Raw genomic sequence first — 24,227 nt, forward strand, 5'->3', positions numbered from 1 at the left:
AGCAGGTGATGGAGCCTGCCTGAACCTTCCACCCCAAATAAACACTGCAACATAATCCCATAGTGTGAAAGAGCTGAAATAAGACACATGCATTGGTAGTATCAACATCTGCAAACCAAAATCGAGCCCTGGCTCTTTCATTAGAAAGCCAACATGGTGTAGGCAGTTTGAGTGTTAGAATAGGAGCCTGGAGGCCACAGTTCAAATCCTTCCTCAGCCATTGAAACCCTGTGGGAGACTTTGGGCAAGTCTCTCATCCTCTGAGGAGGACAGTGGCAAACCCTCACTTAACAAATCTTGCAAAGATAGCTCTGTAACATTAGGGTTGCTAGAAGTAAAAAATGACTTGAAGGCCCACAACAGCAAGAATCTGTTACTTTGTTCAGTTGTGTTAAACAGAGACCACAAGCAGATATTTCAAGGCTTTAGGAGGCTTGAAAGGTATAACTGCTTCTGCTATTATTCATTGTCAATAAATAATAGCAGGTGAAGGGAGGAAGGGAATGGAATGAAAAGAAGTGCCACTTCCATAGTTTTTCCCTGTGGGAGAGGAATCAAGTAATCCTGTCATCGATTGTAATTATAAAATGTCTACAGCTCCCCCCTCTCACCCCATATAAATATTTCATTTTCTCTGTATCTTTTGGAGAATTCTTGAGTCTCTTGGGAAAAACTGTAGAAACGGATGAAGATTTTGTATGTTTGAGGTGGGCACTCAGTGGGGTGACCCCAAAGCTCTTGTTGAGGACCCCAGATCCCCTCCTTCACAAACTGCGCAATCAAAATTCAGTTCCACACTGCTGCTTCAATTTGCCAGCAAACTGGGAATTCAGAAAACAATTTGTTTTGAAGGGATTTGGGAGGGCCATTTCCTGTTGAAGGTTTGTAAACAGCAAAAACAAACAAAAGAACATGTTTTTCAATGACAACAAAAATCAAAACAGGTATTTCCTATTTGCATTTTCTCCCAGTTGGCCACCTTTTGTAGCAAATTTGGGGAAGAAATGAAGCCAGACCTGTTAAAATTGCCTACCCACAATGTAGTTAATTTTAATTAATTATCCACATTTTGGTTTATTTTCTTTTTCCTTTCTCTCTCAGCTTTGTTTTCTTCTTCTCCCTAACCAGCCTCCTCATCGCTTTTTTGCTGTCTCATTTTAAGTGTTTTATATTGTCTAGACCAATGTTGCAGCAGGGATTAATTTTGGTCTGCTGAGTTCTATAATCCTGCTAGGGATCTGTCTTGTCAAATAGCTTGAAGCTTCTCTATTTACTGACTAGGAGTGAAAGAGAGGAAAGGAGATGGGCTGGAGTTGGTGGGGAGGGAGACTATAAAATAATGTATCTTAGAAGCTTTGGGCTGCATCTTCAAATGTAAATTGCATTGGCTGTAATGCAGTTTTCCACAGGAGTGCTGGATGAGGATTTTAGTATAAAGCAGATTTAAGGAAGAGTGCCTGAAAAAAGAAGATACGCTGTTATCTCACACGAGGACGGATAATTATAGTCACATATCTGGCCTGGTTGTGGATGAGAGAACAGGGCAATGATAAACCTAATTCCTTCCAAAAAAATTAAATAGCCATGTTACAAATCTCTTTTCTTACTTTCCAAAATGGGGAGAAGCAGCATCAGCAGCTCAGAGCAAGGTCTGTACCCAGAAAGCCCTGGGCCTTTTAAATTCCTAGAGCAGGTGCATAGGATGGAAATAAATTAATTTGGGGGACAAACATTTCCCCCAAACATTTCACCTAACATGACCAGGCTAGTTGGGGATTCTTGAAGTCCAAAAGGTAATTATCCTCCTCAATGCTTTGGTACGGCGTTATGGGCATATTTAATAGTCATAGTATGGATGTTGTCTAGTCTCCATTGACTTCTAGTATATTATGCAGCACTGTCTTGGTTTCTATAGATTTGGAGAAAGGTGAAGGAATTTATTTTTATTTTTCTTTTGTCCTATTCTGTCCTGGTTTGCCAGATAAAACAATGATTTGGTCAATTAGGAAAGAAGTTCTGTGTGGGAGGAGGTATTCCAAATATGTTTTTAAACCATCACCTCTAAATGGATTTAAAAAAAAAAAGCTGCTGTCAGTAGCCCAGAGTTCATATCTGTAGCTTTGCTTATCAGACCATTTCAGAACCCAATTATTTTTCCAAGCCAAGTCCCCTTTAAACTGAAATCTGGAGTCAGTTTGCACTGGCCTCCTTGTGAATTAATCTGCATGTATGCCGATAGAGGCGCTCTCTCTGGAACAAGATACAGTAGAGTCTCACTTATCCAACACTCGCTTATCCAACGTTCTGGATTATCCAACGCATTTTTGTAGTCAGTGTTTTCAATATATCATGATATTTTGGTGCTAAATTCGTAAATACAGTAATTACAACATAACCTTATTGCGTATTGAACTACTTTTTCTATCAAATTTGTTGTATAACATGATATTTTGGTGCTTAATTTGTAAAATCATAACCTAATTTGGTGTTTAATAGGCTTCTCCTTAATCTCTCCTTATTATCCAACATATTCGCTTATCCAACGTTCTGCCGGCCCGTTTATGTTGGATAAGTGAGACTCTACTGTAAATGCAATAGCATTGTTAAGTGTTAATAATGGCGGTGCTATCAGACTTTTCTATCGATGGGTGAATCATTTCTTTAGCTCACTTTCACACTGAGCTTAGAAGGTTTCTTATCTGTTCTGTTGCTGCTGCAATTCATTGTTATGCTTGTGCTCAGTGCTAGCAAAATGTATCCTGGGTATTGGTTTTTAAAGAATATGGTGTGTGTTAATCTTCTGATCCACAATTTGAAATAAGATGTCTTAAAACCAGTGCTCCCTCGAACAAGGCAGGAGAATGGAAAATGATATAATGTCAAAGAACAAGATGGTGGCCTGGGGCAGCATTTTTCTTGACACTGAAGCTTCTGCGGAGACTTTGTGTCTGCTCTTGCTACTTTGGCAGAGGTACTGCTTCTGTAGCTCAGAAAGAACCTGATGGCACTAAAGGGGAAAAAGGATCAGGAAGAAGACTTTTAGCTCAAAGGCTAGGTATGCAGCAATACATTTTGGCAAAAGGGCTGTATCTCACTCCTACACTTGTGCTTTGGTTCCAGATTTATGTTGCTGTTTTAAGGGGATTAAATGAACAGATCCTATGATACACAACTACCTTAATGTTAATGGTTCTAGAACAGAGAGTTACAAAATCATGAGGAGTAGGTTAGGAACAGAGGCGGTTCTACCACCAGGCAAACTAGGCATTTGCCTGTGGCGCCATGTTGTTGGGGGCGCCATCAAGGCAACTCCTGTCTCCTGCGGCAGAAAGGACCCTAGGAAGACAATATGGTTTTTGGGAAGCCTGTGAAGTATTGCTTATCTTACCTAACTTGGGTGAATTAATTTAATGCATACACACTTATTTAATTGAATGTTCATTTTCTACTGTTACTTTTTAATTTATGGAGCTTGTTTTAATTCATAGGTGAGCCACTTTTGGCCCCATTTATAAGAAAGGAAAATTGTTAAATAAGTCCTAGTACCTTCATTTATAAGTAGATTTTCCCAAGGATTAAAGTTTTAATACCTGTATGCAACTATTTAGTTTAGCAGAGATATAGAATCTACACTTTCTAATGGATGTGCAAGGCAGAGATGGCAGTAATGAATGTCCAGCACTTCTGGCAAATGTCAGTTTGAGAAAATCTGACATACATTGTTAGAAATAGTTGTGCTGATTCAGACTACTGGGTCATCCAATTCAGCCTCCTCCTCCTCCTCTGTAGGAAGTTTAGGAAGCAAGGCAAGTGGGGCTTCCTCCCTGGGGGCATCCTTGGTTGGGGGGTATTAGTTGGCCCTGGTTGCGTCCTGTCTGGATTTCCCGTTTTCAGAGTGTTGTTTATTTAGGCTTTTCCTTAATCCCTCCTTATTATCCAACATTTTTGCTTATCCAACACTTTTATTTTTCAGTGATTGGTTTTTTTGGGGGGAGGGGGGCAAAATTTCTGTTCGCCTACACTTGAAAATTACCTTGGACCAGCTCTGGTTAGGAACAAGCAGATATATTCAACTTCTGTGGAAGATTGGAGTCTGAAAGGTGGAATGTCCCATTAAGGCCAGCTTTAAAAGGCTGAAGCATATGTCTAAGATTTCCAAACAACTGAAATTTCACAGCTTAGGTGCCATTATTTCCACTAAACACAGTACAGATAGATTTGTTTGAGGTAGAGAACATGTCTACTGTTCATGCCCATCCTATTGATATTTAAAATTTTATTTATTTTATTTACTTTGCTATATATCCCGCTCTCTCTTCCTCGTAGAGCGTCTAACAATCAGCAACAATTCCATAACATTCAAAAATACAAAAACATCATATATGCACAAATCAAAAACACAAATACAAAACAAACCAGAATTAAAAATCCACAATATTTAAAACCAGTTCCAACTATGCTGTAGTCATAGTCCATTGCCATTTAACACAGTCCAGTCAAAGAATTTTATTTGTTTTCTGAAGGACAGCAGGGAGAGAGCCATTCTGATGTCCTTCGGAAGGGAGTTCCAGAGCCAAGGAGCCACCGTCAAGAAGGCCCTCTCTCTTGTTCCCACCAGCCATACCTGAGATGGGGTAGGACAGAGAACAGGGCCTCTCCAGCAGATCAGGCAGGCTCATATTGGGAGACGCGGTTGGTAAGATAGGTTGGGCCTGAACCGTTTAGGGCTTTAAAGGTCATGTTGGTAAGGAAAAGGATGCTCCTTTTGGATCTTTTGATATAAAGCCAGTGTCATATTAGGGACATGTTTTGTTAAAATTGGTGATTGAATGGGAATCATCTTTGTTGGACTGAGTTCAACTAAGGTGTGCACGGGGCACATTGACTAAGCAGGTCTAGTCAGAACGTAGTAGGTGATCCTTCTTAGATGGGCCTCCATCCAATGTGATGGTGCTGTCATAGGAGGACATAGATGTAGATATCTAGAGCCCAACTTAGTGGAATGGCCTCCCAAACTCAACATGACAACCTTGCCCTATTGTGAAGTATAGTCACCCATGTTGCCTTCCAAAGAGGGGAGACTTGTAAGATCTCTAAAACTGCCATCCTAATTAGTGTGTTGAACTTAAACTCCTCCCAGAACATTGAAAATTCCTAATAACTACCAAACTTTTCCAGGCATTGTGTCTATGGCTCCTTCCACAGAGCTGAATAAAATCCCGCATTATCTGCTTTGAACTGGACTATATGGCAGTGTGGACTCAGATATCCCAGTTCAAAGCAGATATTGTGGGATTTTCTGTTTTGATATTCTGGGTTATATGGCTGTGTGGAAGGGCCCTTAGTTTCTGAGCTAGATGAGGTGTCCATTTGGCATAAAAAGCCTTGCTCCTACTCTTCTCCATCCTCTTGTGGGCTTTTCTACCACTAGATCTGTTAATGCATGTTCTTCTAGCAAAAAAAGTTTGTAGCCGATTCTTTTTTACCCAGTGCACCTTTGAGGTAAGATTGCAATATTTCTTGAAATTATTTCAACACGTTACTGGCACAGTGTTTAGTGTAAATCAGTCCAAACTGTCTTAACCATATTTTTTCTCTGTTCATGGTGTCTAAGACCTACCTTGGTTGTAAAGACATATCAAACTAGGAGCTATGATGTGTGTAAATCCTAAATCCTCCATGCAAGAGTGGTATTAACATGGCAGCTTTGGTTCTGCTTGTTTTGTTTTTTAATAGCGATTATCTCTCAGAAAAGCTGAAGATGCACAAAGCAAGCAGAAGAAAGGTGGTGATAACGTCAGAGAGAGAATCATCAGGCGAGCAGCTCTTGAATTTGAGGATGGCATGTATGGTATCCTTTGCCTCTGCCCGATGTTTTTTTTTTTGTTTCTTCATCATTGAAGGTACAAGAGAATGACTTTTTAAAAATGTTGAAAAGGATTTATTCTACCTTGACTAATTGACTTAAGCTAACCTTGGCATTGGCATTCCACTGCTTGCCAGCAACTTCATTAGTCCAGACATAACAGTTCACCTGCAGAGTGAAAATGGAGTCCTTGGCCTGGTAAGAATGGACTATAGACGTTATAGCACAAACCTCTCTAAGATGAAGGGGCAAATGTGGAAAGGGAAGATCCTGTAAAATGTTTCATTGGAAGGTTTATTCTGTGTGTTTTTATCAAACTAGGGACCTTACCCAACTGAAAAAGACGTTGATCCTGACCTCATCAATGCAGGTAAACCACACAACTGACATTTTCTCTAAGGATATCTGTTTTCTTGCTTCACTTGAATCCTTTTCAGGTCCTTTTCCTCATCAAATAAAATAGACACTTTTCAAAACTGTGCACTTCAGAAATACTGTTTTTTACCCAACCCCTCTGTGTTTTTTGCCCACCTTGGCTTTTGCAGACTTAACTCTGAGTTTCTTCTGCAGGCAAAGAAACAGTCACTGTGCTTCCAGGAGCTGCCTACTTCTCAAGCGATGAATCTTTTGCAATGATTCGAGGGTAAATAATGAGAGGCCTCATTTGCTAAATGTCACACCCAGCCGATGGCTAAACTTATTAGTAATCTGTCTCAAAGTGACTCCCTGTCAGTCTCCTACAAAACAGTTATGCAATTAAGATCTGCTGGCTATTGGGTCCCAGAAGATTTAGCAACTGGATATAGTCAACTGGATTTAAGAGTTGTGTCTGGCTTCTGCTGGTAGGAATGTTTCACATTTTTTCAGGGATGGGCATTACATGGCTCACGGGTCTTATGTGATTTGTAGTTTTATAGAGACTTTAGCCTTCTTTACCAAATAGTGCTGATGCCTCACTGAACAATAAATCCCAAGAGTCCATAGCATTGAGCCATAACAGTAAAAGTGGTATCCAACTGCATTAATTCTACAGGGTGGATCCACCCTAAGTTTGAATTCCTTCTCAGTCATGGAAATCCACTGGGTGACCTTGGGCAAGTCATGCTTTGTCCCTCTTAGAGGGAGGAAATGGCAAACCCTTCTCTGAATAAATCTTGCCAAGAAAACCCTATGACAGGGTCACCATAAATCAAAGTCAGCTTGAAGGCACATAACGGAAACCAACAGAAGTAACGTTAGTTGTCCTTTCTGCTGCTACAGTGAGACTCAATAGCTGCTGTAGTTGACTATTCAGAGGCATATAATATAAAACTGAATAATATGCTTGAATCCTTATTGTGGCCGTTCTTTCAAATTTGGTGAATGCCTGGTGTGTTATTTTAACAGGGGACACGTTGACCTGACTATGCTTGGAGCTATGCAGGTGTCTAAATATGGTGATCTAGCCAACTGGATGATTCCTGTAAGTACACTGAAAGGGTTTAATATTTTCCATTTTTATCACTCCATTTAATAATTTGAACAGATTGTAAATTTCTTTGGAAAAATTGCCCAGCAAATAGAAAAGAAAACCAAAACTAAATAGCTACAGTTTGCAGGGAAAGATAGTTACTTTTGGATGTGTGTACATTTCAGTTTTAAAGCCATCGTTTGTCACAGTTTGGTAGTGGTCACCGTATTGTCTTTTTATATTGTGACTGAGGAGCTGCTTTTATATAACTAGCTTGAGTTCTAGAACTATTTCTAGAGCCAGGTTCCTAGTGACTCATTCCAACAAAACATTTGCCTTGTGTAATCAAAATAATATCTTCCGATAAAATGGGAATTTGGAAGGAAGCCTTTCAAACCGAGAATGGATAGTGTGCAGCTCTCCAGATGATGCAATTCCCATCATTCTTTATCAGTGCCTATGATGACTACGAATCATAGTACTTGTGGTTCAGCAATAGCTCATTCTACTCATCCCTGCTTTAAAACTGGTTTGGGGGAAAACTGGTGATTCCAGATATTCTTGGATTCCAGATATCCTCCAGCCCCAGCCAACTTGTCTAGTGTTGAGGTATAGGGGAGCTGTATTCCACCAATATCTGGAGGGCCCTGGGTTTTCTTCCCTTGCTGCTTACCCCAAAAGTAAAAAGAAAATACTTGCTAACGATTGAACATGGTGACCTTTAATCTATATAAAGAATTATTCCATTCCAGCACACAGACACACAGTTGGGGATGCTTTCTGAGACAGTTCTCACTCGTTTTCATTTAAATACAGTTATCATCTAAAGCCATTCATCCACCAACTGAAGTGTGTCTTTGCTTCAATAATCCAGCTGTTAACATCTATATTGGCAAAAACCTCAAATATAACTGAGAGAAGAAATGTAATCAGTTTTCAAAGATAAATACATTTGTAGCGGGAAAGAAAAAGGAAAGGGAGGAGGGAAGACTTTCCAAATCCATCTAACAGTTTTCTTCTTGCAAGAATTTCCTCTTATTATTACTGTGTGAGAATGCAGTTCAAAGTCAATTCACTTCCCACTGTGAACCTGTAACCTGTTATATTTCAGTGTCAGCAGTTAAGCCTTTTCATGCATCCTTATCTAACAGCAATTCAGCGATCAGGGAAAAATGGTCTACTGTATTCGTAAGGTTTGTTGAAGGAAAAATAAAGTAAATTGATTATCTGAGCCCTCTTTATTTTTCTTGTTATCCAAGAATTTTCTTTGTTAGACTAAAAATCTCTTTGTTTCAATTTATGTCTATACAAACGTGCCCAAACTTTAAGATCAGCAATTGAAGCCCAGCTTTGTCCTGTTCAATCAGGGAAAGGAACTTGGTGCCTTCCCTGTAGTTTGGATTACAGTTGATATAACCTGTAGTAAGTGTTCAGGGAATGTAGACGCTATTTGAAAGGCAACATATTACATGTTTTAGAGAAGTACAAGAGATGGAGCTCCAAGATGCTGGAACTCCCTGGCAATAGGGATCCCTATATGTTCACAATTTGGTGATTATCATCAAATTGACCAATAAATGATCCCCCATATTCTTCAGATGAAACAGAACAGTATTGAGTAACACCATGTTATTTTTTTGCTATACTTTTTAAAAAAAATCAGAGATGACAGAAAATCTTTGGTTCTGTTTCCAGATTTTGTGGGTCTCTGTGTATGCATTGCAGCCATTGTATGGTTGCTTCAGCCATTTGTGGCATGTGCTTTAGGATGCAATCCAATGTACAAAGTGTCTGGGAGTAAATCCTACTCAACACTGCATTGCTTGCTTCTCAGCAGGTATAAAATTACATTACAAGGTCATAACACAGTGTTCTCTATATGTTGTTGAACAGCAGCACCCAGCTGCTTTACACAACATAGGCAATGATGAGGAGCAATTGGAGTAGCAGTCCAATAATTCCAGAGCTCTACAGGATTCTTGCCTTGTAATAACAATCCTCCTGGACTGACTTCCTTGTGCACAGTGGGATTGCTTTTTTAGTTCTTTCAAACAGAAAGAAAAAGGCTAACCATTTTAATACACATGATTTGGAAGAGATCCGCTTCATGTTCTCAAAACAGTTTGTGCATCTTAATGAATTCTCTAGATTGTGGCTGCAGAGCAAAACCTGGCATTAGAGGTTGGCACAGCTCCTATGAGACCTTAAAAAGGCCCCCCCACTGAGCCCAGCTCCAGCCAAATGGGCTCAGTGAGTCATTGGCACTCTTTTGTCCAGCATTGCAACCCACCATTTTACGGTCTACACAAAGCCTTTGTGGCTTCAATTTAACAATGTCAGGGCCCTAGAGGGAAATAAAATGGTGGGTACCAACAGCCAAATTTGCTGTCTTGACTGGATTTTTTGTTGCTCCTGTGCCCCCTTACCTTGACAATATAAGAGGGAAGGAAAAGGGGCAGTCTACACTGGGGCAGTCACCACATCTGATTCTGGCAACACTGCAAGATGTAGACTTGGTTTCAAAGCTTGAAACAGTTAACTTTTCCAAACTCTGCCTCTGATAACTGGAGAAAATGAGTGAATGAATGGATGAGCGAATGAGGCATATGGGAATGCAAGTGGAAAATTTCCAGGCTTATAATGGCCTTTTTATTCTTAAACAGGAAAGAAGTCTTGCTTGGCATTCTGTATTGCAGTTAGGGATTTGTAACCTGGAGTTACGGGCCTGTAACTCCACTGAATTCATTAATACTCCTAGCCAGCAGACCTCTAGCTATCAGTTATAAGGAACACAAAGATTTGCTCAGTTGCTGACCAGGACAGAAGAAGAATGACATTACAGCCTCTTCCCACCAGTGAACAAAGCTATTACAATCAAACATGAACTCTTATTGAAATTCCTTATTGCAGCATCATTTGCTGGAGGAAGAGAATAGGAAAAAGTCATTTTCCTTGCATCCCAATCAGTAGTTGAACAGCTCTCCTTCATCCAATGGGTTGCTGGCTTTTAAGGTACATTGGTGAGGATCAAACCCAGATATTTTTCTTAGTTATACATATTTACCTAAGTAGTTGATGTAGAATATCAGTATATATAATCTAATGAAATGTTTTTAAGTGATATGTTTCACATTTTATTTATTTACTATATTTATACCCTGCTCTTCTCACCCCGAAAGGGACTCAGAGCGGCTTACAGATTACGGCAAAACTAATTCCGCATTATACATACAAATAATAAATAAAAACCTCAAATTATAAAACAGTTAAAACATAAATAGTAACACTAGTGCTGAATCCCATAGTCATTCAAGCTTTAAAATGAGGACCACCCACCTTGATGTGACCTTCACAGGTAACTTCTACATGGTGGTATTTGAGACATATATTTTATTAATAAATACTGGATTTAAATTACGGACCAAAACAAATTGGGGGCTTAAAGTGCCTTCTAAGGGTAATTTCCCCCTCCCCCCTCACACACACACACATTTCAGCTTCTCAGGATATTTAAGATCTCATAGTAGACTTTTAAAAAAACTTCTAAACAAAAAGGGACTTTCAATCACATATTTTTTTCAAAAAGATCTTTTCTGGGCCTAAAAACATGATGAAAATGCTTCTCCGTACTCCCTTGAAGATCTTGGGGACCATTTGGGAACATTTATTTTTTAAATTTTTATTTATTTGCTTAGTATCCCTCCAACTCTTTCTGGGACTAATTTGGCCCTTGAGCTTCCTACATTTTCTCACTCCTGTATTGTCCAAATATCTTGTTTAGAAAAGCAGTGCACCAAGTATCTTGCAATATGTCTACTTTTCCTAGAATTGCTGCATGGAAATCACAATGAGTTATGTCACCTTTCTGGGAAAAAATAAATAAAACGGTGCTGGGTGGTGGGGAGACAAAGCACTGAAATTGATTTTGCAGTTTCTTTGATTAATGATACTTTTATATGAGTGAAATAGCCCCAAGCCACTGAGGATCATACTTCCAGAGCAGAGGGGTAGGAGGCAGAAGAGAGATTAAAAGTGATGGATGAAGTCTCCTAGGGATTTATGAATATTAATACCATAAATACTGGTGTGAATGATACGATACAACAGCAAATAAACCACTGAACTGTGGACAAATGCCCAAAAGCAAACAGTTGATAAAGCCTGAAGTATAGATCTGGAGAAACTTCCAGAGTTAGCATATGAATATATAGAAACTGGCTGAAAACTTTTTTTATCTGCTCTCTCTTGTATTCAGAAATGGTTCTGATGAAATGGTTGTGCTTGTTTATCCTGAGCAAAATCTTATTACTGAAGCCGTCTTATATAGAGTTGGACCATCAGCTTGTTTGTTCTTGACAGGAGCTCTCCAAGGACTGAGCTTTCTAGCCTCAGCTGTATTAATCTTTAAAGTGCTCTTTTTAAAAAAGGCATTCAAACTTCCTAATCTCATTTACCATCATAGCAGCTCATGAGGTAGTGAATATTGTGCAGGGGAAAGTTGCCTTCTTATGGTTCTTTCACTTAAGAAATGGTATATTCTATTATTACAGAGTAAGTAGAAATCTCTGTAAGTAAGAGAACTTGAGAGCTCATATGTGAATCCCTCTGTGTGCCAAGGGGGAAATAATGTGTCTTATGAATTGGTTCTCAAATGAAGCCCTGCAAGATACGGTATATTTGCCAAGGAAACCTAAGGAAATTGATCCTTTCTCCCAGTCCACCTTGCAAATACCGGAGTACTGCAAAGAGGAAGTATAATATATAATCCTGTAATTTTATGTATATATCGAGGACAGGTTTTGGGGCCAAAATGGTACATCTTGATATGACTTGTGGATAAGTTGAGGATCACTCTGCAAAATAGGGAAATAACCAGTGCTGCCTCAGTGGCCAATCTTGATTTCTTTCCAAAGCGCTGGAATGCATGGTTTCTGAACCACTAAACTACTTTGTGTCTGGAGTTGAAGTAGCACATCCTCTCTTAGGCATGGGTTCCCCGTGGGTGACTTTGGATAATTCACAATCTCTCATCCTGAGAGGAAGAAAGCATATAACGGTAGTGGAAGGACAGTCCTATTATTTATTTATTCATGTATGGCTCATGCTTTGGTGCTTCTGTCCAAAGCTGTTTTGCAAAGTCACGAAGCAGGTTTGCGATATGATGGGAGGCTAGGGGGCTGCACTAGCCCCTCAAGTGACTTTGAAGGGTTGCACGTTCACCACTAGCCCTCCTAAATGTTTTACCTGGAGATGCCCTCCAAATGCTCTCTTGCAGGTGTGGGATTTTGTTGCCTGCCTTTATCCCTCCTGGGTCCTTTTAGGCTCTGTAGTTGCCTTTTTAAAACAATGGGACATATGTTGTTTTCAATTCTGTATACTTTGTGATTTCTAGAAAGACCTTTCCTAGATCTAAAATAACCAGAAGGCTCCCAAATTTGGCAGAATCCTCCAAATAATAATCTATCTATAAGTATAGCCAACTAAAGATGATCCTAGGGGGCTACAAACTTGTTTGTTTATTGGATGCATGCCTCGTCTTTCTCCGGGGATGCGATGAAGTTGATAATAGTCCACAAAGGCCTACACTAGAAAGATCTTTTTCACAGATAGCTTCAAAGGTTCCACTGGATTCTTTGATGTCTTTTTTATGTAAATGGGACTAACATTATTATTTCTTTGAACACTGCTTCTTAGTGTGAGGGCTATCTTGTAATATAGGCTACGAAAAGATCAACAAGAAGGAATTATTAGTACACAGAGGTGGTCCCTCCTGTATTCTTTCCTAGTTTTTTGGCATCTACCCAGCATCTGCCCACATTGCATTACATATGGGCAGAAGTGAGCATCATGTGGCTCATTTGAAGTTTCACTATAACTGCAGCAGATACTACTTTTAACAGATGTAGTTAAAACTGTACTCTTCAGACTTACAAATTGGAAAGTAAACATTTAGACTCGTATCTTTGTTTTTAAACATCCCTTTCCCAAACAAATACACAGGTGGTAGAAATGTCAAACCAAGAATGGCACATTCGTGTTTACAAATTCTGTGGCTTCTGATACCTGTGTTTATGTGGCATTATGTGTTTGTGTCTGCAAATAATGGCAGATTTAAAACTTCAAAAGCAAAAGATTTTGGAAAGAAGGGTGGAGATATGAGAATAAAGTTGCAGAGAGCTAGCTTTCAGTTGTAATTGACATTTTGACTATGATTATCTTCAAAGTGGCATACATTGTGTGTCTGTCCATTGTGTTTCAATAATTTTTATCCAGCTGTTTATTCTTTCTACTTCAGGAAAAAGTATCATTATAATAATTTGTTGAATTCTTGAATAACATTCCTTAAAGGGAACTCTTTTCCCTTTTCTGTATTTCCGTCTCCCTTCCTCCTTATCTCATCTATTCTTCAGAGATGGGAGTACACTGACAGTAATTTTATAATTTTCCCATTTTGCTTCCCGTAGTAAATAGGAGAAAAAATGACAGAAAAACAATTTCAGTGCAATTTGTCCTTGGTTCTATCCAGTCATAGATTTTTACAACTGAAGGAATGGAAAACAAACTCCTGGAATAGTATGAGAATTTTCACCTCTTATTTTTCGATCTAGCACAAGCTATAGCTGTTGATATTAAAGTTATTTAAGAAAAATGGTACTCAAAATGTTCTGTGTGAAATATATCCACTGAGGGAACAAGATAAATGGGTCAGGGTCTCTGTACAGTTAGTAATTGAAAACTGTAATGATTTATAAAACTTCAGAAATAACAATGTTGTACACTTTTTGTGTTGGTTTTTAAGTTTTTCAGAGTTCTTTCAACAAAGGCAGCTTGTGAATAAACTCTCACTTTACATTTTGGGGTTATTTTTTGTACGTTATAAAGCCTGCTCTGTTTAATCACCATTACATTTTTAAACAGCGAGGCCAAATTTGCATGACAAGGCAAAAAACCATAAGTTAACTACAAAGTGCTTAAAGATGTAATGGAAAGTAGAGTATTAGTCATATATCTGAAATTTACAAAATGCAAATAAAAAATATAGGATAAGTTTCGATTCTTAAGTTTTTGGCATGGGCCAAGTCCACTTGTCGGATATCACATCGTAAATACAAATTTGACAAATTTGATATGACTTACTATGACTAACAGAAAAAAATTGCATACCTCTAGTCATTATCTCAGCCCCCCTTGTGGAACATTTTGGATTTGGGAATATTTCAGATTTTGGAATTCTGGATTTTCAATTTATATCAAGTAAACCATGTGACAGATTGCAGCAGAAGTCTAAAGCAGTGTAGTATTTTGACAATGTGAGCTATGAGTCCATTCTCCAATAAAATAAATATTTTTTATTATTAACTATATATATGGGAACATGTTTTCTATTTATTTATTTTATTTTAGTATCTTCTATGTTCTGATATGTGTAGAATATTCAAACCATAATAAATAAAAATACAACCTAGAAATGACATATAAAATAGAGCAGATTCAGCAATAAATGGCTAAGTGTTTAGGACTATCATCTGTTTTGTTGAGAACATCTAAACCTTGCTCTGATATCACTAGCCTTGAATCACAAAGTAGATTGATTCAGATTCTAACTTTCAGATGTAAATTAGTTTGTTCCCCAAACAACTGGCTATACAGATCCTTTCTAAGAATGTAGACCATCACCCACTTGAAGTTGTAGAATGACATCTTAGATGTGGCCTGTTTTTGGCCTATCCACCTTGTTTTCCCTCTAAGTTAATTGCATCGATTGTGAGAATCATTCAGGGAAAGGTGTAAAGCACTTGAAAATATAGAGACAGGGTGAAACATCAGCAAAACAAATAGCCATATAGTGTTTGCTTGTTTAATTTTGTCTTCGTGCAGGTTTGGTGTTGATCTGTTTTACAGAATTCAGAAAGCAAAGGTGAGAGCTTCAGCATTTCTGTTTAAGCCATGCTTGCTTTTCAAATTTCTGTTCCCAGGGTAAGATGGTAAAAGGAATGGGTGGCGCCATGGATCTGGTGTCCAGTTCAAGAACTAAAGTGGTTGTCACCATGGAACACGCAGCCAAGGTAAATATACAGATTTATTATCTTCTCAGCTTTTTTGTGGACTGGATATAATATGACAAAGGAATGAATTACACTATGTGACATGATTTTTGTTCCTGGGTTATAAATGTTATCTCTTAATAGGTTCTATCATAAAAACACAGAAAAGGTTTATTAAACTGCTTCACATTTTGCTATAGTTTTTCAGTGACTATCTCCTAGAGTCACAACCAATTCAACATAGTTTGCGGCAGCCACAAAAATGAAGTTTCTGGAGTATAATGACTACTTTCAAAGAAGGTCCTGCACAATTAAACAGGAAATAACGCTTTCAAACCAGGAACAGAACATTTTCAAATTTTATTACATAGTGTTATTGCTTACTCTCCACATCCTTGTTCCCTCTCATATTTATTCCCTGCGAAGAGGGGTAAGATCTGGCTCCATTCTGGTGGAGGTGACTCAATATATGTTTGCCTGTTGTCAGTTTCTTTGGGCTTGCCTTCACGTTTATGTCTGTATATTTTGCCATGCTGCTTCCTATCTGGGATCAATATCCCTTGTCTCTGTTCAGCAAACCAGTCCCTGTGGCATTTCAAAATCTCGTTTTCATCTCAGCTTTTCTGTAGCCTATGATCTGCTATTGAATGTTCTCTGATCCTCAGAAGTAAAGACCACTGTTGGATAGTTCTTCAGAAAGGAAAGCCATTTCAGTCTGTTTTACAAAGAGTCTTGTGGTACCTTTCAGATTAACACGTTTATTTTCTTGAGCATTGGTGGATTAGTCCTCATCCACATACACAGCTTTGGGAATTTAATAATCAAGCTTCAAGCACATTGTTGTGGGCAGATCAAAGTGAAATTCAATGCAGAAAATGAGAATTGTATTTTTTTTAACACTGACTGTAAACAGTCGATAAATTGTTATTTTCTGCATCCAGTTTCAATCTGATTCCAGCCATAATCACGTATGCTGTGATATATACTGAAACCTTTGGGTATGAGGAGTCCATGGCTTTAATCCATGAGATATGATGCTAAAATACATCTGTAAAACTTTGTTGTTCTGATGGCAGTCAATCTATTTAACTTGACTGTTAAAAAGTCAGATATTTTCCTCTATGCTTAAAATAACGGATTCATGCATCATGTCATGATAGCAGTCTAGAAAAATGGTAACTCCTAACTTCATAGCCCAGAATTGACGTATTCAAAGTAGGCCTGAATACAAACAAACTTCAATATTAACTGCATATTTTGAGGGACATCTGTTGCAGATCCAGGGCTACTAAGCTGCATTTTAACTCCTGCTTCATTTACTATTCATTAACTACTAGGACTTTTTATAAGCAATATATGCCTCATCCCCATAGTTCATGGGGAAGGAAGTTTGTTAGCTGTGATGCCATGCCTTGAAAGCCCTTTTCCTGTGACCTATGGACAGTTCCTCAACAATAATTAATAGCTATGTCAACTTTCAAAGTTGAAGTGCATTGGAGTCAAATAAATGGTGAGGTTTTGAGAGGCCTGTAGTATACATTCTTTTGATGTATTGAAATAAAACATTTCATCTCTTGGACCCAGCAAAATCAGGATGCATCTTTTAGGGACTGGATAGGATTTCAAGGAACACTGTGCCTTCCGTCCATAAGGTTTATATCCATTGCAAGATTCATTTGGCTGATCTCTTTATTCTTTGTAGGCAGTTTGCAATGCTTCGGTTGGCTGGCTTTTTCATTCTTCCAGTCCCATGACTTTCTGAAAATAGGCTGTAATAATAACGGGGTGACATTAGGATAATCTTTAAGAAGCAGTGTTCTGCATTGCTGATGTCATGGTGGCTGTGCTGAAAACCTTCTCTTTCCACAATTCTGGGTATTTCAATCTCTATAGGATGTGAAGAAGATGTGTTATATGACCTTAAAAGTATACCTGATGGACTGGTGGGAACTCTGTTTTAAAAATAGCATAGATAAGTGCCAGGAACAGAATTTGGAAGGTCCTTGAATTCAGCATTGTCACAGGTCCTTCAGTGATTTTTTACTTAATGATAGCCAGTCGCTGGGAGCCCAGGTGGCAAAGTGTGTTAAAGCACTGAGCTGGAGACTAAAAGGTCCCAGGTTCAAACCCTGGGCGTGGCGTGAGTGGCCACTGTTAGCTCCAGCTCCTGCCAACCTAGCAGTTCGAAAACATGCCAATGTGAGTAGAGCAATAGGTACTGCTCCGGCGGGAAGGTAACAGCACTCCAGGCAGTCATGCTGGCCACATAACCTTGGAGGTGTCTATGGACATCGCCGGCTCTTTGGCTTAGAAATGGAGATGAGCACCAACTCCCAGAGTCGGTCACGACTGGACTTAACGTCAGGGGAAACCTTTACCTTTACCTTTAGCCAGTCGCTAATGGAGGAAACTGTCTTGAAAAGAGATGTTGATATGAACTAGTATAAATTGGGGAAAAGCAATGGTTCCCTACAACAAAGGAAAGGGGGAGAGAATACTTTGATGATACAAGCTACTCAGGTTCTTATTTTTAAAGAGAAGGTACATGGTTTTCCACCAGTGAAATGCAGGTTCAACCTCTATAAAATTTAGAAAATGCACCATTGATTGATGTTAGAAAGCAGCACTTTCAAGGTTGCCTCTTGAAATATATAAATGTTAATGAAAAATGTAAAGGGGAAAATGTTACTAAAGCAAGACTGTCGAGATAGCTAAAAGCAGGTTTCTGGCCATTTTAAAAATGCCTTTCTGTTCTGCATTGACTTTTTGCTCCATGCACATAGATCCAGAGATTATAATCTTTGCAGATTTTAAAACAAATATAGTTTCAACATCCATATGAACCATGCAAATGTGAACATACTTTCAGACATCAATTTGCTTATGTTTACAATTTGTTTCATGGTTTGCTGGTTTGAAGATTTGCAGGAAATTATTTGTTTATTCACAAAATGTGTTTGCTTTTTCTTTCACCTTTTGGCAGCAAGGGAAGCCCCTTTGGAGACCGAGAGTAGTCTAGCATTTGAGAGAAACATTATAAGCAACAGTATTGGTTTCTTTGTTTGCCTTTGCCAATTAGCATATAACAAAAATGAGATAAAAGGGGGAAATACAATTAAATTCTTCTGTCATTGAAGAGTTACTTATTACAAGAGGATATGGTTATAACAAGATAAAGGCATACCTTGATATTGAGGCTAATCAGGACTGTGCTTCAATCGAGTACTTTTTAAAGCTGGAGGCCCGGGCTGTGGTGCAGGGGGGAGAGCAAGCCAGCTGCAATTAACTGCAATGCATCACTCTGACCAGGAGGTCATGAGTTCGAGGCCCGCTCGGAGCCTATGTTTGTCTTGTCTTTGTTCTTTGTTAAAAGGCATTGAATGTTTGCCTGTATGTGTAATGTGATCCGCCCTGAGTCCCCTTCAGGGTGAGAAAGGCGGAATATAAATGCTGTAAATAAATAAATAAATAAATAAATAACATCAGCATCTGGAGGATGATAAAAGAGGAAAAACACAGACTTTTGGTGTTCGAGTAGCAGCAGTCTTCAGTAAAACAATACAATAAAGTTTCATCAGGGGAAGAGGAGGATTTTACTCTGCCTGACCTCTATTATAGACATATATGTCTGCATAAAATAGGCAAGGTAAACAACTTCAGCCTCCAGAATCCCATATTGAGTACACATACGTGAATTTTGAAATGGAGGGAAAGAAGGGGAACTGATAAAGCCTGCCTCACCAGCTACCCTCAACTTGCTAAAAAGCATCAATCTATGTATTTCATCTTCTAAATTTAAAACAAATCACTCAGAAATCTGAATATTGCAAAAAATACACGTTTTCTGCATCAAAATGTTTACTCTCTGTAGAAAAAAATGTATTTTTGTATAGACATTTTTCCCTAGTGAAGTGCAAAGAAATGTACGTTGAGTTTACTTCCATAGGAAGGCTGAAGTGTAAGAATCATATAACCATAGATCAGGACCATAAAGCCAGAGGACCTGCTTAGTGCAAGTCCTCTAGCTAGAATATCCCCACTAGGTAGCTGGCTAACCTGTTTCTGAAGAAGTCCATAGAAGGGGACACCACCACCACTTTGGGCAATTGGTTTCATTGTCAAACTGGGCTTACTGTCAAGAACGTCCTTTTATGTTACATTGCAATCTACCCTCTTGCAACTTAAAACCATTCGACCCAATTCTCTGGGGTGACTGTGCTCTCCTCTCTGTGTTAGCTTTTGGGGTGATTAAAGAGATCAGTTATGTCATCCCCTCAGTCCTCCCTTCACCAAGCTGAACATGCCCAGCTCCTTCCATTTTTCCTCATATGCTTTGTTCTATTTTTCCTCATATGCTTTGTTCTCTCCAACAGTGGTATCACCCTTGTTGTTCTTCTCTGAACCCTTTTCAAGTTGTCTATATTGTCTCTGTCAGTCTCCCCCCTTCTATATATTAATACAGTGCCTCTAATGAGGCCTGACTAGTAAATAATATAGTGAGACTGTTACTTTCCTTGATTTGGAAACTAATTTGTGCAGTCTAAAAATCGCTTTTGCTTTCCTTGCTTCAGTATCATATCATGTTCAGTTATTATCAACTGATAATATTTTAGGCTAACTTCCAGTTGCAATAGCTGTACTTTCTCTGACACAAATGAGTCTACAAAATTTAAGCAGTGGATTCAGAATCTTACATCAAAAGCTCAACCCTAGCAGAAGCACTACAGTTGGAAGTAGTGTAAATGTCTGTTGTTCTGAAAAGTAACGTACTCTGAGAACTTATGAATTTTCAGGAAGCGGTTTCATTTTGAAAAGCAATTGCTCATTTTCCCGTTTTCTCTCCCTCTCATTACAGGGCAATGCCCACAAAATTCTGGAAAGCTGCACTTTGCCACTGACTGGGAAGCAGTGTGTGAATCGCATCATAACAGAAAAGGTACATTTAAAAAAAATCCAATTGTCTTATATTCAGAATAGACTTATAAATTAAATTTGGTAGCAAATTCCCTAGAGTACATTGTGGGATGTTAATGTGTGTGTTAATGGGTCGGGGGTCTAATAGCCAATTTGATTCAGCTTAGCTGAGGAAGAAGAAGCAGAAATGTTATGTTCTCTTGAATTTAGAACAATTGCATCCCTCAAGCATATATACAAATGTACTTCTGGTTTTCTGACTCTGCAGGCATTGCAGCATGTACTCTAAATGCCAGAATTTGTTTCCAGTCTGACTGCTTCAGAGGTAGCAGTCTTGCGCATTGCAGTCAAAATATATCCTACGAGTACAGATACGTTAGTCTGAGTTAGAAATGCACAGAATATTAGTATCAGAAACTCTTCAACCAGTGTAATCTGTGGGATTCCTATATACATTACGTCAATACTGATACTGCTCCCACCCCCCAAGGACACTGCCTTGTATCAGCATAACTATTCCTGGATGGCTAGTGATATGTGGCAATATTCTGAGATAGATGCATGTGTTCTCTCTGGAATCAGCTCACTCCTTGGTTTCCTCTGATGGATTCCCAGAGGACAAGGACAGACGTAACGGATAATATCAGGGATATACCCATGTCAGCCTGTAGTAGCAGTACTTCTTCCATGGATGGCGCAGAGTAGAACAAATCCCACCCTGACCACCTAGATCAGGGTGTCGAACTCATTTTCATTGAGGGCCACATCAGCCGTATGATTTTCTTGAAAGTGGCGTTGAATCAATTGATGGAGAATCCGTGGATAGAAAGGAATAGCTATATATTTTTTGCACAGTTGTCAGTGTTCTTTAGTTTTTATCCAATTTGGATTCCTAGATGTTATTGAACAACAACTCCCATCACCTTTGATTATCTACCATGGAGGCTAAGGATAATGGGAATTACTTGTAGCTCTGAGGTTGGGGAAAGGTTAAAGGGCATTTTAATGCCAGACATCATTTCCACAAGCCTTGTATCTAAAGTCAAACACTATCCTGACTAAACAGAAGAAACGGCAGCTTTCCAGATCTTACTGTATCACAGTTCCCATCAGCTCTAGTCATTATGTCAAATGATGAGGAATATAGGAGTTGTAGTCCAGCATCTGGATGGCCACATAAAATGATATAGTGGGCCAATTTCAGCCTGCAGACTTTGCATTTGGCACAGATGTCCTAGATCAGTGGTTCTCATTCTGGGGTCCCCAGATATTCTTGGCCTACAACTCCCAGAAATTCCAACTAGCTTACCAGCTGTTAGGATTTCTGGGAGTTGAAGGCCAAAAACATATGGGGGCCCCAGGCTGGGAACCACTGTTCTAGATGAACTTAGAATGCTATGTGATGGAATAGAGACCATGGTCACATCCTCAGCTTTCCTGCTCCGTAATTTCTTTCTTAGATGGTAGCAAATGGGCACACAGTGAATGCAGTCATTTGGAAAAGTTCCCTTTTTGCACCTTGTTATTGTGTGCATTTCTGACTTATGGCAATTCAAATGCAAACCTATCACTGTTTTCTGAGGCTGAGAGCATGTATTGTGCCCAAGGCCACCCAGTGGGTTTCCATGAGCGAGCAGGGAATTGCATCCTGGTCTCCAAAGTCATAGTCCAACATTGAAACCACTACATCCCTTGATTACAGCACCACACATCTCCAATCAACTCAGCCATTTGTATGTTGGTTACAGTATTCTAAGAACAACAACAATAATAATAATAATAATAATAATAATTATTATTATTATTATTATTATTATTATTATTATTATTATTATTATTCCAAGCTCTGGAAACTGTTCTGTCATGTTGTTTTGAAATGTTTGTGGAGTCGAATGTTACCCACCTGTTATAGCTGATGCTGCCAATATTAATTGAAATAAGGCTATAATTAAGCAGACAGAAGAGAGCAAGAGAGACATCCTGCATCTGGAACTTGAGAAGATAAGGGATTGGTCCTTCTCATCTTGAGATATTGGGTAGACTCATCAAGTATTGCCTTGTTTTCTTTTTTTAGATTAAAACTACTTATAATTAATTCTTATCCTGCAGGCTGTCTTTGACGTTGATAAGAAGAAGGGACTCACTCTGATTGAAATCTGGGAAGGACTGTCAGTGGATGACATCAAGAAAACCACTGGTGCTGAATTCACTGTGAGTCACTCCCTGTTTAACTGTAGTCTTTTTCTAGCATGGTCAACAAATGAGCCGTGCCTCAGCCCAGGTTTCTGCACTTGCTTTGTCCATAATGTCTACTGCAAAATCATATTTGAAGGAAATTTGCAGCAGAAAACGATGAGAGGGACAAAACAATTTCTTCTTTCCTTCCGCCTCCCCACCATTTCTATCTCGCACACTCATACTTTCCTTGTCTTCATTTATGTGATGAGCAGATGCCATGACTCAGTGTGGAACCTAAAACCTGACAAGCCCAATGTCAAGGTCTATAATGCCTTCTCTAACATGACATCTTAATTCAACATGGGCAGCATTGATTAAGAATAAGTTATGCCCTTTCCCTAGACACTAAGGCAGTGTTTCTCAACCTGTGGGTTCCCAGATGTTTTGGCCTTTAACTCCCAGAAATCCTAACAGCTGGTCAACTGGCTGGGATTTCTGGGAGTTGTAGGCCAAAACACCTGGGGACCCACAGATTGAGAACCACTGCACTAAGGTAACAGTTTCTCTAGATAAGGCATTTGGAGATTATGATAGGTGGCACATTCATGGTTTTGTGTTGGGCATAATAAGCATATTAACACAGAATGGATTTTGTAGCAGACTGTGTGTGTGTTTTAGAGGGGAATGTGAAGGAGAGTGCTTGAAATATGCATTGTGAGTGAAGAATTAAAAGCAGCATGGACTGTCATTTGGGAATATGGATTTGGTCAGCAGATCATTACAAACAGGAGATGATTCAGAGGTGCAGTAGGTTAGCTGAGTGGATATACATGTTTAAGAAATAATTAGTTCTGATGGCATTTCTCCCAGACCTTGCTTTATTCTGCATTTGGTTCTTTGCATGTTTAAAAGCATTTTGTCGCTGCTCCTTAGCCAGAAAGCATTCCTGGGCTTCCTGAGAAATAACAGTGCCCACACACTAACTTCTAGACTAAAATATATGAAGCATAATTTTAAAATGATGGTTTTGGCATGGAACCAAGCCCAGAAACTTTTTAGCATTATAATTGCCTTCCACTGAATTGGCTTTTCTTTGCTAATTCAATTGCCAGCGTCTTAGGATCATTATCAGCAAGCCCTATGTTTGAATAGACTCCTGTACATCTACAGTGGAAATGAACAAAAATAGACTATGGTGTCAGATTCCTCTGACACCTCATCCACCCCTTTATTTGCACCTTGCCTTCTCCCCACACTGGGACTCAAGGCAGCTGACAAAAGATTACAATAAAATGCACATCATTGAAATATACAAAAGCAGAGATCTGTTATTACACTAGCAACAAAAAACAGTACAAGCCCAGAAGGCTTGCTGGAATAGAAATGTCTTCACCTGCCACTGAAAAGACAACAAATAAGGAGCGATCTTAGCATCTCTAGGAAGAGACGTTCAAGTCCTGGGAGCAGCCATGGAAAAAGTTCTCACTCATGTTCCCATCAAACATGCCGTCGAACACGGTGGGATACTTCTCTCTTTATTTGAGGACAAAAAAACCCTACCAAACAAAAGCCTCATAGTATTTCTGATTAGCATTGCAAAGATGGAAATAGTGAAAGCAGCTTGTGGCAGCTCATATGAGAAACTATGTCCCTTCAAAGAGCCTGGACACTCATCCTCCCCACCCTGCACACAGACTGGTGGGAAAATTAAGTTGTGTTTCTGAAGATCTTTGTAGTAAAGCAGGATTGGTAATTTAAAAGTTAGTGGGTGGCA

The 24,227-nt window shown here is 39.0% G+C and overlaps 1 protein-coding gene across 1 annotated transcript in view; it reads left to right on the plus strand.

The window, feature by feature from the left end:
* Window positions 1-24,227, plus strand: part of oxct1 (3-oxoacid CoA-transferase 1) — a 67,701-nt gene that overhangs the window by 38,061 nt on the left and 5,413 nt on the right. Inside the window, exons 9-16 of the mRNA XM_003216229.4 lie at window positions 5,737-5,851; window positions 5,970-6,064; window positions 6,188-6,236; window positions 6,437-6,509; window positions 7,253-7,328; window positions 15,293-15,382; window positions 20,217-20,297; window positions 22,385-22,486. Of these exons, the coding sequence (XP_003216277.1) occupies window positions 5,737-5,851; window positions 5,970-6,064; window positions 6,188-6,236; window positions 6,437-6,509; window positions 7,253-7,328; window positions 15,293-15,382; window positions 20,217-20,297; window positions 22,385-22,486 (681 nt within the window). The remainder of the gene's footprint in view (window positions 1-5,736; window positions 5,852-5,969; window positions 6,065-6,187; window positions 6,237-6,436; window positions 6,510-7,252; window positions 7,329-15,292; window positions 15,383-20,216; window positions 20,298-22,384; window positions 22,487-24,227) is intronic.

The sequence above is a fragment of the Anolis carolinensis genome, chromosome 2 (genome assembly GCF_035594765.1).
Source record: "Anolis carolinensis isolate JA03-04 chromosome 2, rAnoCar3.1.pri, whole genome shotgun sequence".
In the NCBI taxonomy this organism is placed as follows: Eukaryota; Metazoa; Chordata; class Lepidosauria; order Squamata; family Dactyloidae; genus Anolis; species Anolis carolinensis.